A 15,326-nucleotide genomic window follows, 5' to 3' on the forward strand; every position below is an offset into this window, starting at 1 on the left:
GGCACACAACTGGATGCTTCCATTCACATGATGGGTATCAACTGTATGTTTATTGATATCCAGTCCTTTCAAATATATTGTATACCCTAACACATCAGGTTATTTATTTGCAAAGAAGTAAACATGCAAAGATACAAAACTGAAGTAAACAAGCAGAGGAGACAATGGAAACCCCAGTTGCCTATTTTGGGTCCTCCCACACTTACTAAATGTTGATTCATAAAAAGAAAAACTTGTCGGAGTCAATATAAGTGGGGTTTTCCTATTTCAAGGGTTAACAGGGGACCGTAAGGTTAGTGTGATAATGGGACAGGAAACACTCACAGACAGGGTAAAACCTTCTGTACTTATAATTAGGGCTGGGCGATATATCGATATTATATCGATATCGTGATATCGTCTTAGATTTTGGATATCGTGATATGACATAAGTGTCTTTTCCTGGTTTTAAAGGCTGCATTACAGTGAAGTGATGTCCTTTTCTGAACTCACCAGACTGTTCTAGCTGTTCTATTATTAATGATTATTTATCTAAAATCTGAAAATGTGTAGAAGAAAAATGTAACAATTTCAAACGTTGGAAAAAACTAAAACAAACCTTATTGAGTTTTGATTTCCAAAAAGGTACTCCTGTTGTTATATAGTATTTACCGTATTTTCCGGACTATAAGTCGCACTTTTTTTCCTACTTTGGCTGGTCCTGCGACTTATAGTCAGGTGCGACTTATATATCAAAATATATATAATTTAACATGTTTTTACATGTTAAATCATACTGAAAACATTACCGTCTACAGCCGCGAGAGGGCGCTCTAGGCTTGTGACAACTAGAACGCTCCTCCTAAAGACAACTGAGAAAGAAAAGAGATAACAAACTGCAGGTAGTAAAATATGCAGCCGAAAACGGCAGCAGAAAGAGAGTTTGAAATGAGGGAGAAACTTATGAGGGAGACTGGCGAAAAGGTGACTCTTACTGCAATGAAGAAAACAAAGAAAGCTAATCGGCTAATCGTGGGCTGAAAGCAAGACGGCCAGAGCTGGAGGAACGAGTCGGGAGGGGCTCGTTCACGGTGCAGTTACGTCTCCACGCCTTTTAATACATCCATGCTCCACGCCCTGGTAGCTAGTTGTTCTGTGTGCTATTGTATAGTTCAATAACTGTTAATGTGTTACGTTAACATACCGGACACCTACCGTATTCAGCGTATTGTTCTGTGTGCTATTGTGTAGTTGAATAACTCTTGTATTTATAATCTAAATAAATGCGACTTATAGTCCGGTGCGACTTATATATGTTTTTTTTCTCTTCATGACGCATTTTTTGACTGATGCGACTTATACTCCGGAGCGACTTATAGTCCGAAAAATACGGTATGTTCACATGTTATTGTTATTTGAACAGCTGAGCATTGAACCAGGTGAAGAAACCTGTTTATTATTTATTCATTTGATTTTGCAACTGTTCACTGAAATAGCCGGTTTCTATGAAACTACTTGTGACATGTCATATTTGGCTTTGCATTTGACTGAACATTTGCTCTCACTTTGCGGAAAAAATATCGGGATATATATCGTATATCGATATTCAGCCAAAATATATCGGGAAATGACTTACCTAGGTACTGAGCATGTGCGACTCCCAACAAAGATGGAACAGAAGTGAGATGTCTCACTCTGTAGCTAAAACAGAGAGCTCAACACACAGGGTGAAAAGAGGAGCTGCAGCAATGTGCAGTACAACATAGATATGGTGTTTTTTTGGAAATTAAACCATGTAAACCTATTCTGATAGAACCTCTAAATACAATTATGAACCTGAAAATGAGCATAATCTGAGCACTTTAAGTTTACTGTGCAGAAATTGTAAATGCACATTAAAACAGGTAGCAATAACTGAAATACTATTTCTGGATTTTATTAATGTTTAATACCTCGGTGGGCTGTTGCTTTGTGTTTGTTTTTTTTTCCACACAGTACAAACATCATTTCTGATGAAGCTCACACAGCAGCGAGGAGAGTTCAAAGCTCTCAGCGTTGGCATTGTGTACCTCGAGGCCGTCCAGACCCACTTTCTCCATAAACACACGATTAAAGAGAGGCAGCACCCCAATCTCTCTCCTCTTAAACACTCATCCATTAAATATCCTCCAAGATTAATTATACAGGAAATTCAAAAGCTGTTTCATACTTACAGACTGTAAAAAATAACGGGCAAAGCTTTACAGGGAGGTGTGTTCAGGTACATTCTGGGCGTGCTGGTCTTACAGGGAGGTGTGTTCAGGTGCATTCTGGGCGTGCTGGTCTTACAGGGAGGTGTGTTCAGGTGCATTCTGGGCGTGCTGGTCTTACAGGGAGGTGTGTTCAGGTGCATTCTGGGCGTGCTGGTCTTACAGGGAGGTGTGTTCAAGTGCATTCTGGGCGAGCTGGTCTTACAGGGAGGTGTGTTCAGGTGCATTCTGGGCGTGCTGGTCTTACAGGGAGGTGTGTTCAGGTACATTCTGGGCGTGCTGGTCTTACAGGGAGGTGTGTTCAGGTGCATTCTGGGCGTGCTGGTGTTACAAGGAGGTGTGTTCAGGTGCATTCTGGGCGTGCTGGTGTTACAGGGAGGTGTGTTCAGGTGCATTCTGGGCGTGCTGGTCTTACAGGGAGGTGTGTTCAGGTGCATTCTGGGCGTGCTGGTCTTACAGGGAGGTGTGTTCATGTGCATTCTGGGCGTGCTGGTCTTACAGGGAGGTGTGTTCAGGTGCATTCTGGGCGTGCTGGTCTTACAGGGAGGTGTGTTCAGGTGCATTCTGGGCGTGCTGGTCTTACAGGGAGGTGTGTTCAGGTGCATTCTGGGCGTGCTGGTCTTACAGGGAGGTGTGTTCAGGTGCATTCTGGGCGTGCTGGTCTTACAGGGAGGTTTGTTCAGGTGCATTCTGTGTGTGCTGGTGTTACAGGGAGGTGTGTTCAGGTGCATTCTGGGCGTGCTGGTCTTACAGGGAGGTGTGTTCAAGTGCATTCTGGGCGTGCTGGTCTTACAGGGAGGTGTGTTCAGGTGCATTCTGGGTGTGCTGGTCTTACAGGGAGGTGTGTTCAAGTGCATTCTGGGCATTGGTCTTACAGGGAGGTGTGTTCAGGTGCATTCTGGGCGTCTTACAGGGAGGTGTGTTCAGGTGCATTCTGGGTGTGCTGGTCTTACAGGGAGGTGTGTTCAGGTGCATTCTGGGCGTGCTGGTGTTACAGGGAGGTGTGTTCAGGTGCATTCTGGGCGTGCTGGTCTTACAGGGAGGTGTGTTCAGGTGCATTCTGGGCGATATATCGATATTATATCGATATTGTGATATGAGACTAGATATCGTCTTAGATTTTGGATATCGTGATATGACATAAGTGTCTTTTCCTGGTTTTAAAGGCTGCATTACAGTGAAGTGATGTCCTTTTCTGAAGACTGTTCTAGCTGTTCTATTATTAATGATTATTTATCTAAAATCTGAAAATGTGTAGAAGAAAAATGTAACAATTTCAAACTTTGGAAAAAACTAAAACAAACCTTATGGAGTTTTGATTTCAAAAAAGTACTCCTGTTGTTATATAGTATTTATGTTCACATGTTATCGTTATTTGAACAGCTGAGCATTGAACCAGGTGAAGAAACCTGTTTATTATTTATTCATTTGATTTTGCAACTGTTCACTGAAATAGCCGGTTTCTATGAAACTACTTGTGACATGTCATATTTGGCTTTGCATTTGACTGAACATTTGCTCTCACTTTGCAGAAAAAATATCGGGATATATGTCGTATATCGATATTCAGCCAAAATATATTGGGAAATGACCAGCCCGACTTATAATATATATGTAGCCTGCTGAACGTAGACCCACACAGGACACAATAACTTCTTCAGGGTTCGTTTATTTCAATAATATTGGCAGTACTTTCAATTTGACAAAAGGCCAAAACCAAAAAATAATGAAAACAAAATGATCCAAAACATACGGCAGTGGGCTTAGGACACTGACATAGAAAACAAAAATAAAACAATATAAATATACCTTCACAATAAACTCCAGTTAATTCTTAAATGTACAGTTTGACTTAGAAAACACATATTTTTTCAGACTCTGAAAAACAGGCTTCACTAGGGAGCACACAACTCCACACACTTGTCACTCTGATGTCTAAATACAATAAAAAAAAACACAAACTTTACCAATAACCACATAACATAGTAAAGGTGAGGCTTTATGCATGCTAACAATACCTTGCTAACACATGGAAACACTGGCGTCGGCCGCTACACATGAAATCCATCGACATCCATCCAAAGTCACTCTCATCTATAACATATTATCCAGTTAAAAGATGAACACAGATATCATTTTAACCTTTTGTACATACTCTGTTGCAACACCCTGATACTGATATTTTTACATTCCCTGTTCCTTAAGAAGATTAGTTTAGGAAGATATATTTTAATAACACTAAAAGCACTTACACAATGAATATAATTGAAAATGAAGCAGTTAGAATAGACTTTAAAACGTTGCTTGCTTCCTACAAAACTAATAGGAATTGCAGTTTCTTTCTCTCCATGGCTTTAAGCAAACTGATACAAATGAGATCATGTTTTCTGATCATACATACATATGAATGCCCATCAGGTTATCGTGGGTTGCAAATGTTACTGTAAACCTCAAATAAGCTCTCCTTTCTGTGTAAAGTAGGAGTCTTCTGCATGTACATGTGTTTTTAGAGTTACTAACATTGTTGAATTAACAACAAACATGTTGTCACTGATGTAGTCAAACAACTCCACAGTGGCAAAGCCCCTGGGATTGATGAGATCCGTCCAGAAATGCTCAAGGCTCTGGGTGTGGAGGGGCTGTCCTGGTTGACACGCCTCTTCAACATTGCGTGGAAGTCTGGGACAGTGCCAAAGTAGTGGCAGACTGGGGTGGTGGTTCCCCTTTTAAAAAGGGGGACCAGAGGGTGTGTGCCAATCACAGGGGTATCACACTTCTCAGCCTCCCTGGTAAAGTCTTCTCCAAGGTGCTGGAAAGGAGGGTTCGGCCGATAGTCGAACCTCAGATTGAAGAGGAACAATGCGGATTCCGTCCTGGTCGTGGAACAACGGACCAGCTCTTCACTCTCGCAAGGATCCTGGAGGGAGCCTGGGAGTATGCCCAACCGGTCTACATGTTTTTTGTGGATCTGGAAAAGGCGAGTGCGAGGCGGCTGGGATGAGGATCAGCACCTCTAAATCTGAGGCCATGGTTTCTCAGCAGGAAACCAATGGAATGCCTCCTCCAGGTGGGGAATGAGTCCTTACCCCAAGTGAAGGAGTTCAAGTACCTTGGGGTTTTGTTTGCGAGTGAGGGGACAATGGAGCGGGAGATTGGTCGGAGAATCGGCGCAGTGGGTGCGGTATTACATTCAATCTATCGCACCGTTGTGACGAAAAGAGAGCTGAGCCAGAAGGCAAAGCTCTCGCTCTACCGGTCAGTTTTCGTTCCTACCCTCACCTATGGTCGCTATATATAATAAGATAAGCAGACGAAGATGGATGGATGAATGGATGGATGTTGTCCAAGCCCCTTTTATTTCCAGTCTAGATGACAGGAACACGGGGAGGACCACCAGAGGGGGAATGAGAATGAGAATGGGAAGTGATGTAGTAAGTCATTGATAATGATTCTATATGTTATGGTGAAGTGTGACAATGATGAAGCAAGGATGAGAATGATGGATATGAATATGTTGGAATTGGTATTTGTAACATTTTCTGAATTAACATTAAGCTCTGGAATGTTAATAGTGTTTTAAGTGCAGATGGAGAGATTGAATTAGACAATTCTTTCCAAAAAATCTGGTTTAATAAAGATGATTATGAGTTATTAAATGCCATAATTGTTTTTATATCTTGTACAGGCGGGTAGTAGAGTAGAGGATGTAGAGTAGGTGTATCTTAGATTGATGGGAGCCATGACACAAGTCACACCCTGCAGTATAGTACACACCATGCTCTCTATATACTGGTTTTATTTGTGTTGCTCAAATAATAGTTGAAATTGATGAAATGGGACTATTTCTTTTGTAGAAACAATTCCAGTTGAAACTCTTCTCAGTGGATTGCCCAGAAACATTTCTGAGAATATACATTACCACTTCCTCATATGGTACGTTTAGCAAAATAGAGCTTGTCATACTTCTCTGTGCAGTTTCTCTGCTGCATTCATGTGAAGCACAAGGTAAAAAATGTGTTTTATTCATATTCCCTGTTGTTGATTGACTTTGTCTGTTTTTAAAGTCTGTTTTTTAACTGTAGCACTTTTTCAGCAATAGAAGTTGTGTGTCAGTGCTGTATTGTATTGTTATAGGAAACACGCTGAATGTAAAACAAAATATTAATATTTAATGACACAATAAAAAATATTAATGAACTGAACTTGAAGGAATATTTCACTGAAAATCCATCTTTTGATCATTAAGGAACTTTAAAGGCTTCCTGTGTTATTTTTGGTTGGTTTTGGGTTACAGTTTCCTAGTGCAGAATGATTATTGTGTAAAGAGGCCTGTGCAGGTTCTCCTATCTTCAGCAAACAATGTCTGTATTCAGAGGGAACATACAAGTAGTTTACCAGTTTACTAGTTTACCAGAGGTCTCTTTAGTTTTTCAGTCATCTGAGAATGCAAGAGTTAAAAATAGAGCTATGAGAGAGGAAGTGGTTATTGTTGCAGTGCAGTGAGCCACCAAGAAGACACACAGTATAAACTACAGTATTTTGTAGTTTTTATGCAGTGGACTCAATTTTGATGATTTTTACTTCTTTTGTTCCTCATCTTTTTGTCCTTTCAAATGACATGGAGAACATTATCCTGAAGCTAACTCTCGGGGGAAACTTGCTAAACTTCTCAACACATCTCGAGCCTTATAGCAGAGCTTAGAGAGGAACTTCCAATAGAGAAGTTCATGAACATGGTAACATTCTGAAATTGTTTGTGGTTTTGACAGGAAAACATGACAAAATGTTATCCCTGTTGTGTGTCTGTTAGAACAAAACACAACCCCCACACCGTTGCGTCGTGCAGTCAGACAGGATAACTGGACTGGACTCTGTCATGTCTATCTTTGTGATACTGGGACTGCTGGTCTGCATAGAGGCACAAGGTAGGATCAGAACACTGTCTAATAACATCTGATTAACAGATAAATACATCTTATGATTACCGATACACACGTCAGGAGAGTAATTTGATTTCCTTTGTTTGTATAACCAAAAAAATGAACTAAATGGTCACATATCTAAGTAGAGGGACTGATTTCTAAGAATTTCTGTAAAATGAGTAAAGTGATTTCATTTTAATAAATATTTCCTGATTCTGTGTGTAGATACAAAAAAAAAAAAATCAGTTACCAGTTGAAGACTTAAAACATATAAAGGATAGGGATTGAGTTTAGTTTCCTCTCTATCCTGGGCCAGCTGTGTCAAAAGTTAATATTATTAGTGGTCATATTTGTAGTCATTTGGAATAGAATGGTGAAGTATTTGTTTTATTACACGTATGTTGACAATATGTATTTTTGATATAATGATGATCCGATACAGTATGTCATACATGAAGTACATAAATGGAGTAACAGTCAGTATTGACTGAATGACTTTATAATATGTGGTATTTTGATCATGGTGTGTCTACTGTTTTACAGAGCCCAGTGCTGTGACTCCTGTGTTTGTGAAGAAGGGAGAGGATGTGCTTCTGAATGTCACACTAGCTGATGATCCTAAAGACGATGCTGTTTTCTGGAGATTCAATAAAAAAGTTAATTTAGTACGATTTTTAGCAGGTACAGAAACAAAAGTCTTTGATGAGTACTATGGAAGGATTGAGGTGCTTGAGAACTACTCTGTTAAATTGAAGAATCTACAAGAGGCAGACAGTGGAGTTTATACTGTAGTAGTGTCTGGGGGTAAAGAAAAACCAATAACTGGATACAAGGTCACAGTCCAAGGTGAGTTTAATAACAATCAGAGACTGATGGAGAGTTTCTGCTGCCATGTTTCTAAAACCTCTCCACCTGTCTCCCCCAAGATCCAGCATCTCCAGTTAAACTGACAGTGGACTCTGTGTCTAACAGCTCAGACTGGTGTAACCTGACAGTGAGCTGCAGAGCACAGGACTCTCACATTAACAGCACCTTTAGATGTGAGCCCCACACCTGCAGTCAGGAGGGAGGAGAGAGACCACAGGTCCCACCCTCTGCTGCTGATCTCCATGTCTACCTGTCCAATGGCTCCATCATCTGTAACCATAGCAACCAGGTCAGCTGGACCAAGGACATGAAAATAATTAAACATTTCTGCCCCCGACATGCTGGTAAGACTGAAAGACAAAACTATAAACAGCTGATAATAATGCACAGTTTGGAGTTAGCTTAAGACTTAGAGCATATAAACATTTATTTTTAAAGAAAACGTTTATATGTCAAAATTAATAAGTTCGGAACACAACCAAACCACCTTGTCGGGCTGCAAGGGTGAAATACAAACTAAACTAGTTTTTTCAGGATCTGTACACCTCCAGCACGCTGAGGAAGGCAGAAAGGATTGTAGCCGATCCCTATCTCCCTGGACACTAATGTATAATAATAATATTATATAATATGAGGGGATGGCCTCATGCCATCCCTAGTCACTATACTTTGCTCTAACCTTCATCCTGGTCTATACATCTGCCCATTGCACATACTATATATTTTGCACATTCTGCATTCAACCCATTCAGCCTCTTTTTTTCTTTTTTCTCTATTTATTGTTTATTTCATATTAATGTTCAATATGTTGAATGTATGCGCCAACCACCAAGGCAAATTCCCCGTAAGTGTTACTTACTTGACAATAAACCTGTTTCTGATTCCAGAGAGTGTCTCTGCTGGTCTCTCTGTCTGCCTGCTGAAGACAGCCGTGTTGTCCGTCTGTCTGATCATCATGGTGGCTGCTGTCATCACTGTTCACCTCATGGAAAAGCTCAAGAAGCGCAAATAAAAACTTAAACTTAAAGGTCTACTGTGCAGCTTTTGGACCACTAATAGCACCAGCGAGCAGTTTTTATGCTTGAGTCAATGCTTTCTTTGTATTGTGCATGCGCTAGCCCTGCTACACATTCCTGCCACTGATGTCATGCTGTTCCAGTGATTGACAGTAGGTGGCAGTCACACACCAGGAAATAAACCAACAAGGGAGAGGAGGTAGAGGGCTGCAAGCCAGAAAACATAGATTTTGAATGTGTACAAAATCTGGGAAAATATAAATCCCAACACATTTGTAAAGCTTCAACGGTTTTAACAATGCAATTTGGAGAATATAACATCATAATAAAAATTCTCACCTTTAATAAAAATGCTGATTATTCTTAATTATTCATACCCAATAATCACTCTGCTTACTTTGTAAATATTCCATTGTCCGCATTCCAAAGGCTTGCTGTTGCTTCACTTTTTGACTTGTATACTCCTGCCAAAATGAGCAACACAATGTAGGCATGGAGGTCTGTCACATCCACACGACTTCCCTCTAAATTTGTCATCTCAAGTAGGCCTATATCTTTTTCAACTGATGGTGTCATGAAAATATCTTGGACATGGCTGACAGCATATCTGGTGGGGCCTGGAATCATTTTTATCACATTAGCAGCACTAAGTCTACCCTGTCATTCAAGTGGGGAGAGGGACCATAATAATTTTCCATTTTTGGAAGGTAACGTGTCTGGTGGTGGTTGATAGACAATAGAAGGGTCAACCCCAAGAGTCTCATTTTCTTCAGAGGAGGATGCCTCATAATCAGGGTCCTCCTCAACATTATCCTCAGTCTTGGACACATTCTCCTCTATGTCACTTTCGGTGAAAGAGCTGTGACAAAACTTCACTGACAGAAAACAGAAAAGCTATTTTCAAATGAAAGTGAGTGTACAGAGAAAGCACATCGAGCACCCAGAGAAATGGTTTAGAAGGCTGCGGTGCCGGTGTTCTGACGATCTATGCTGCCTTGTCGAAAAATGCTACCGTAGCGTAAATCGATAGTAGAGTCTATCGAGTCGCGCTGCCCTATCGAAATGTGCTTCCTTATGTGATATATTTGCCTGCATATTTCCAAATGTGCAGGCAGGCTGAATCCCATAGAGGTATAACTCTAACAGTATTGACATCTTATGTTTATTTGAGAATATTTTGATACTCCATTATATCTTTATTGAATATTTCAGTGGTAGCATATTCTGATAGACAAATATACCCTATCAAATAATGCTCCCCCAACAGAATCATTATAAATTGCACCACTACTCACTCCATGTGCACTGTCAGGAGATAAGGAGCATATTTTGATATTCTATTAAATTATATTTATTGAATATTTCAGTGGTAGCGTATTCTGATAGACAAATATACCCTATCAAAAGGTACAATGAATACATTATTTATTAGATATTACTCTATTAACCACAGTATCGGCCGTATGTCCGACCGCAAGGTTGCATAGATTTATGGGCCAGACCATGCTTGTGGGTCGTGCATAGATATAGCACATCTCGATTTAGCATAAATCGACAGAACACCGAACAATATTTTCCATGGGAATTGAAGATTGTTTTCCTTGCAACAACCTGGACGTGAAAGTGACCTCAATATCAGCCAAAACAATCTCAGCAAATTTGTGTAAAATGGTCATATTTTCTGTTTTATACAGCTAAAACACCAAGGAACACCAATGCGCACAAAATGCATACAAAACATTGAAAATATATGATCATGTTAATTTTATGTTTACCCAGTTGTCCCCATTAAATTAGGAAAAGTCAAGTTTTTTTTTCAACAAGGAATCCATCAGTTTTCTGTATTGTTATAGGAAACACACTTTATATATTGAATGTAAAACAAAATTTGACCTGACATGGCTCAACTAAAAACAATCATAAACTGAACTTGAAGGAATACTTAAAAAATCTATCTTTTGAGCTTAAGAAGCTTGAAAGGTTTGAAGCTTGTTCCAGCATAATCTACACTGCTGTTGATCCATATGTTCAGAACAGATACAGACTTTGCAGAGTTGTGGTTGGTATCCTATTGTTTACTGGCATGACCTCTGGGAGTTGATTCTGAAAGCAGTTACGAGCTTGGAAAACAAAGTGACCCGAAGCTGGCACAATGTTCTTAAGGTTTATTGAGACACACAAGAATATATACATTTTCTAACAATCGCACGAACGCACACGCATACACACACACACACACACACACACACACATGAATATTAACCAAACATAACACTCAATCAGTAACTACACATTAACTAACCATTCGTTCCTCATTCATTCCTCAGTAACTACCTACATTTTTGTGTACCTTATTGTAAAGTGTTAACAGTAAGGTACACTCCAATAAGCCATCTTTCCATACCAGAGCAGGTCACATAAACTTACAGTTTTTTACAATCACTTTGGCACTAATTTCAGAACTTTGACGTCATTTTTCAAAACTCTAGACACAAAACTCACAACCAATGATCAAAATGCACATTTTTCAAAACTCTAACACTTGGATACTTGCTTGGATACAATACACATAAACCTAAGATCATTTGTTCATTTAACAAAGATTATCTGTTCAATATGACACAACTTAACATCAAAGTACTACTATTTCAAACATTACATTTCAGATGATTGTTTATTCATTTCATTACAATGATCTAACTATCAATTGATACAACTACTCAAAATTATAAGTAACTGTTGCATTACTCTTAATGCATAGTTGTATGGAAACAGACAAACAATATTCCATGTTTAGATCATGGAAGTTTCAAGATAACGAGATTCATTGTCACCAATTAGCGTGGAGGATTTAGCAATTAGACTACATGATCTATGGATGTAATATTTCATCATCCTTCTTTACTGTAATGTACTACTGTTTATCAGACACTGTTTCTATGCTCCCATGTACCACCTTTAAGACTATTTACTGTATTGACAGTACTGCACTGTATGGGAGCAGGCCCTTGGAATTGCTGGTCCAATTCTGCCAACTCGTTACTAATGATTGAGATATTTACTTTATATATAAAGTACTATATGTGTGTGTGTGTGTATATATATATATATATATATATATATATATATATATATATATATACTGCATATTGCTCAGTGGCCAGCAGATCAGACTGTGGTTGTACTGGGCAGCTTCCAGGTATGAATGTGGAACTGTGTGAATGTGACAGGTCGTCGTTGCAAATCAGTATTTGTTCTCAATCAACTTACCTGGATTCTGTAAATGAAGGGTAAATACAGTATATATATATATATATATATATATATGCAAGTGCAATATTTAAACAAAAGATATGAATGCACAATGCAATGTTTTGAACATTGGACAGCCTGTGTTACAAGTGATGACCGTTTTGAGTTTTGTGTCTAGAGTTTTGAAAAATGACGTCAAGGTTCTGAAATTAGTAGCAAAGTGATTGTAAAAAACACTTAAATAAAAACTGTGAATTTATGCCGGTGTAGTAGAATGTAGAACACCATGCTGATTACTTGTTTAAGGACCTGGCAGGTTTACCTGAGCATAAAGACTCTCTGGCAGAGTCATGCCTCTTGTCGTACTGGAATCCACAGATCCAGTGTGAGGCCCTACCAAGCAGTAGGTGGAGGATGGAGAAAGACCTAGAACTTCACTCTCACTCTGAGTTAAAACTCTAGGTCCAACCTGGAAAATAAATCACATACAACGTTTAGCAAAGTTTTCTTTGCCATTTTTACTTTACTTAAAAGGGTAATTTCGTTTTTTTTCAACCTGGAACGTATTTTCTTATGTTTTTGTGTTAACAATCTTTGAAATTCCATGTGGAAAAAAACAGTAGTTACCCTTTAATACATATTATTTATTGATTAGCAGCCGCCCATACAGTATACATCCTTCAAAAACTCTGTATCATTGACTGCAAACTTAACAGGCCTGTTTTTCACAGCATTAGGACTACAATTTATTTATTATGCATTAAATTGCTATAAAACAATTTTTTTTGTTTTCTTTTAATCAAGAGCAGAGAAAGGTGTTTCACTGTGTTGAAAAAATCACAAGACAAAGCACTGCACATAAAGAAAGCATCAACATGACTTTGACAGTACAGACAGCATGTATTTAGAAACTGCAAGACACAGGCGGACCCATGGCATGCTGGGAAATGCCTGCCTCTCAGCTGATCTAACAGCTGATTGGTTCAGAATCTACTCAACATGATGTTTTATATACATTTTTTTATTGTTTTTGAATTGGAGGGATTTTAATTGCTATTTTTCTGATTTAAAGGGTAATTCTGCACAGAACACGTGTTGTGTGGCTGATAGTGATGTTAAGAAGTCAGAGACTAAATTGGTTAAGACTATGGATCGTCTGTTGTTTGTCAACATCAGCAACAGATCGCATGCTACTCTGTCCTAACAAAAACAACTGGAGACTGTGTCCAAACTGATATATAGGTCTGATAACATTTTATTAAATCGGAATCGGACCTTAAAAGATGTGAGGGTTTCTGTAACTTCCGGTTCAGGCAGAGGAGCTGCAGCAATGGGCAGTATTACAAATATATATAAATATAATTTTTTGAACATCAAAGCACCTATTCTAGTACAAATATGATGCTGAAAAAGAGTATAATATGGACTCTTTAAAACACAAGCAAACACGTTCGCAGCATAAAGAAACACAATGCAGTTTAAATTGGACATATTATGCTTATCCGTATTTCTTTCTTGTCTACATTATAATGTTGGATTGTCATGTTAAACGTGGCCAAAACTTCAAATAATGAGGCAAATGAATTTTAGACAAATTCCCGTGAGCTAAAACTTTCAGATTTCCAACAGTTATGAACGCTCCGGTTTAAAAAAACGGTACTCTACCACTGACAGAGAAAGCGTCAGTGTGAGAGAGATTGACCCTAACGTTACATAAACTACACTAACCAGAGGGCACTACGTTATTTAGCTTAGATCTTGACAAATCACGTAAAGGCAAGCAGTCGGCCCACCCTATCAGAAGTTCGCTTAGCCACGGATGCTAGTTTGGAAAAGCTATCTGATGCCTGCAGCCTGACCATAACAGAGTTTTCACTGCTGAAAACCTAGAAACTAAAACAAAGTGTGTTGAGTTTGTAAGTTGTTATTATAAGCCTGGCTTCAGAAAGGTACTAAACAACGTGTGTGCCAGAGCCAGCGTTAATGAAGAGTCTGCAGCTACTAACCCTAACGTTACCTTAGGTCAGTGACATTGACGTCAACAATAACGTGAGTAACAAAACACATGGCATGACTGTTGGTCAAGGGACCAAATGATGTATTTTTGGTCCACGAATAGCTGGCTCATTTTTAAAGATAACAAACTGGGCTGGAAAACTAAAGTTTGTGGACTAAAGCTGTCAACACAACTTGTTTGAATAAATACATACATTTATGTTAATAAATAACATTAAATTGTTGTTGTACCAGCAATATCTCCCAAGTTTTGTTTTTCACTGTAGAAATCTCAAATGTCATAATGATTTGCCAATGCAAGAGAGTATATTGTTTCTTTCCAAGAAAACGCCACAGGTCGCCTTTTACGCAAATGCTTATAATTCTAAATTATCCATTGATTATACCCAATGTGGTCCTGATGGCATCATCGGCCTGCGACCTTCAGCACTCACTGGATCGGTTCGCAACCGAGTGTGAAGCGGTTGGGATGAGGATCAGCACCTCTAAATCTGAGGCCATGGTTCTCAGCAGGAAACCGATGGAATGCCTTCTCCAGGTAGGGAATGAGTCCTTACCCCAAGTGAAGGAGTTCAAGTACCTTGGGGTTTTGTTCGCGAGTGAGGGGACAATGGAGCGGGAGATTGGTCGGAGAATCGGCGCAGCGGGTGCGGTATTGCATTCAATCTATCGCACCGTTGTGACGAAAAGAGAGCTGAGCCAGAAGGCAAAGCTCTCGATCTACCGGTCAGTTTTCGTTCCTACCCTCACCTATGGTCATGAAGGCTGGGTCATGACCGAAAGAACGAGATCCAGGGTACAAGCGGCGAAATGGGTTTCCTCAGGAGGGTGGCTGGCGTCTCCCTTAGAGATAGGGTGAGAAGCTCAGTCATCTGTGAGGAGCTCGGAGTAGAGCCGCTGCTCCTTCGCGTCGAAAGGAGTTCGGGCATCTGGTAAGGATGCCCCCTGGGCGCCTCCCTAGGAAGGTGTTCCAGGCACGTCCAGCTGGGAGGAGGCCTCGGGGAAGACCCAGGACTAGGTGGAGG

General features: G+C 39.7%; 1 protein-coding gene across 1 annotated transcript; it reads left to right on the plus strand.

Annotated features, from left to right (window-relative positions):
• The first annotated feature begins 6,148 nt into the window (after positions 1-6,148).
• LOC114565782 (uncharacterized) lies at positions 6,149-9,044 on the plus strand. Its single transcript, XM_028594030.1, has 5 exons — positions 6,149-6,233; positions 7,039-7,153; positions 7,694-7,996; positions 8,077-8,361; positions 8,905-9,044. The coding sequence occupies exons 2-5, from the start codon at positions 7,105-7,107 to the stop codon at positions 9,027-9,029; spliced, it is 762 nt and encodes a 253-aa protein (XP_028449831.1). The 5' UTR covers positions 6,149-6,233; positions 7,039-7,104; the 3' UTR covers positions 9,030-9,044.
• The last annotated feature ends 6,282 nt before the right edge of the window (positions 9,045-15,326 follow it).

The sequence above is a fragment of the Perca flavescens genome, chromosome 12 (assembly GCF_004354835.1).
Source record: "Perca flavescens isolate YP-PL-M2 chromosome 12, PFLA_1.0, whole genome shotgun sequence".
Taxonomy (NCBI): domain Eukaryota; kingdom Metazoa; phylum Chordata; class Actinopteri; order Perciformes; family Percidae; genus Perca; species Perca flavescens.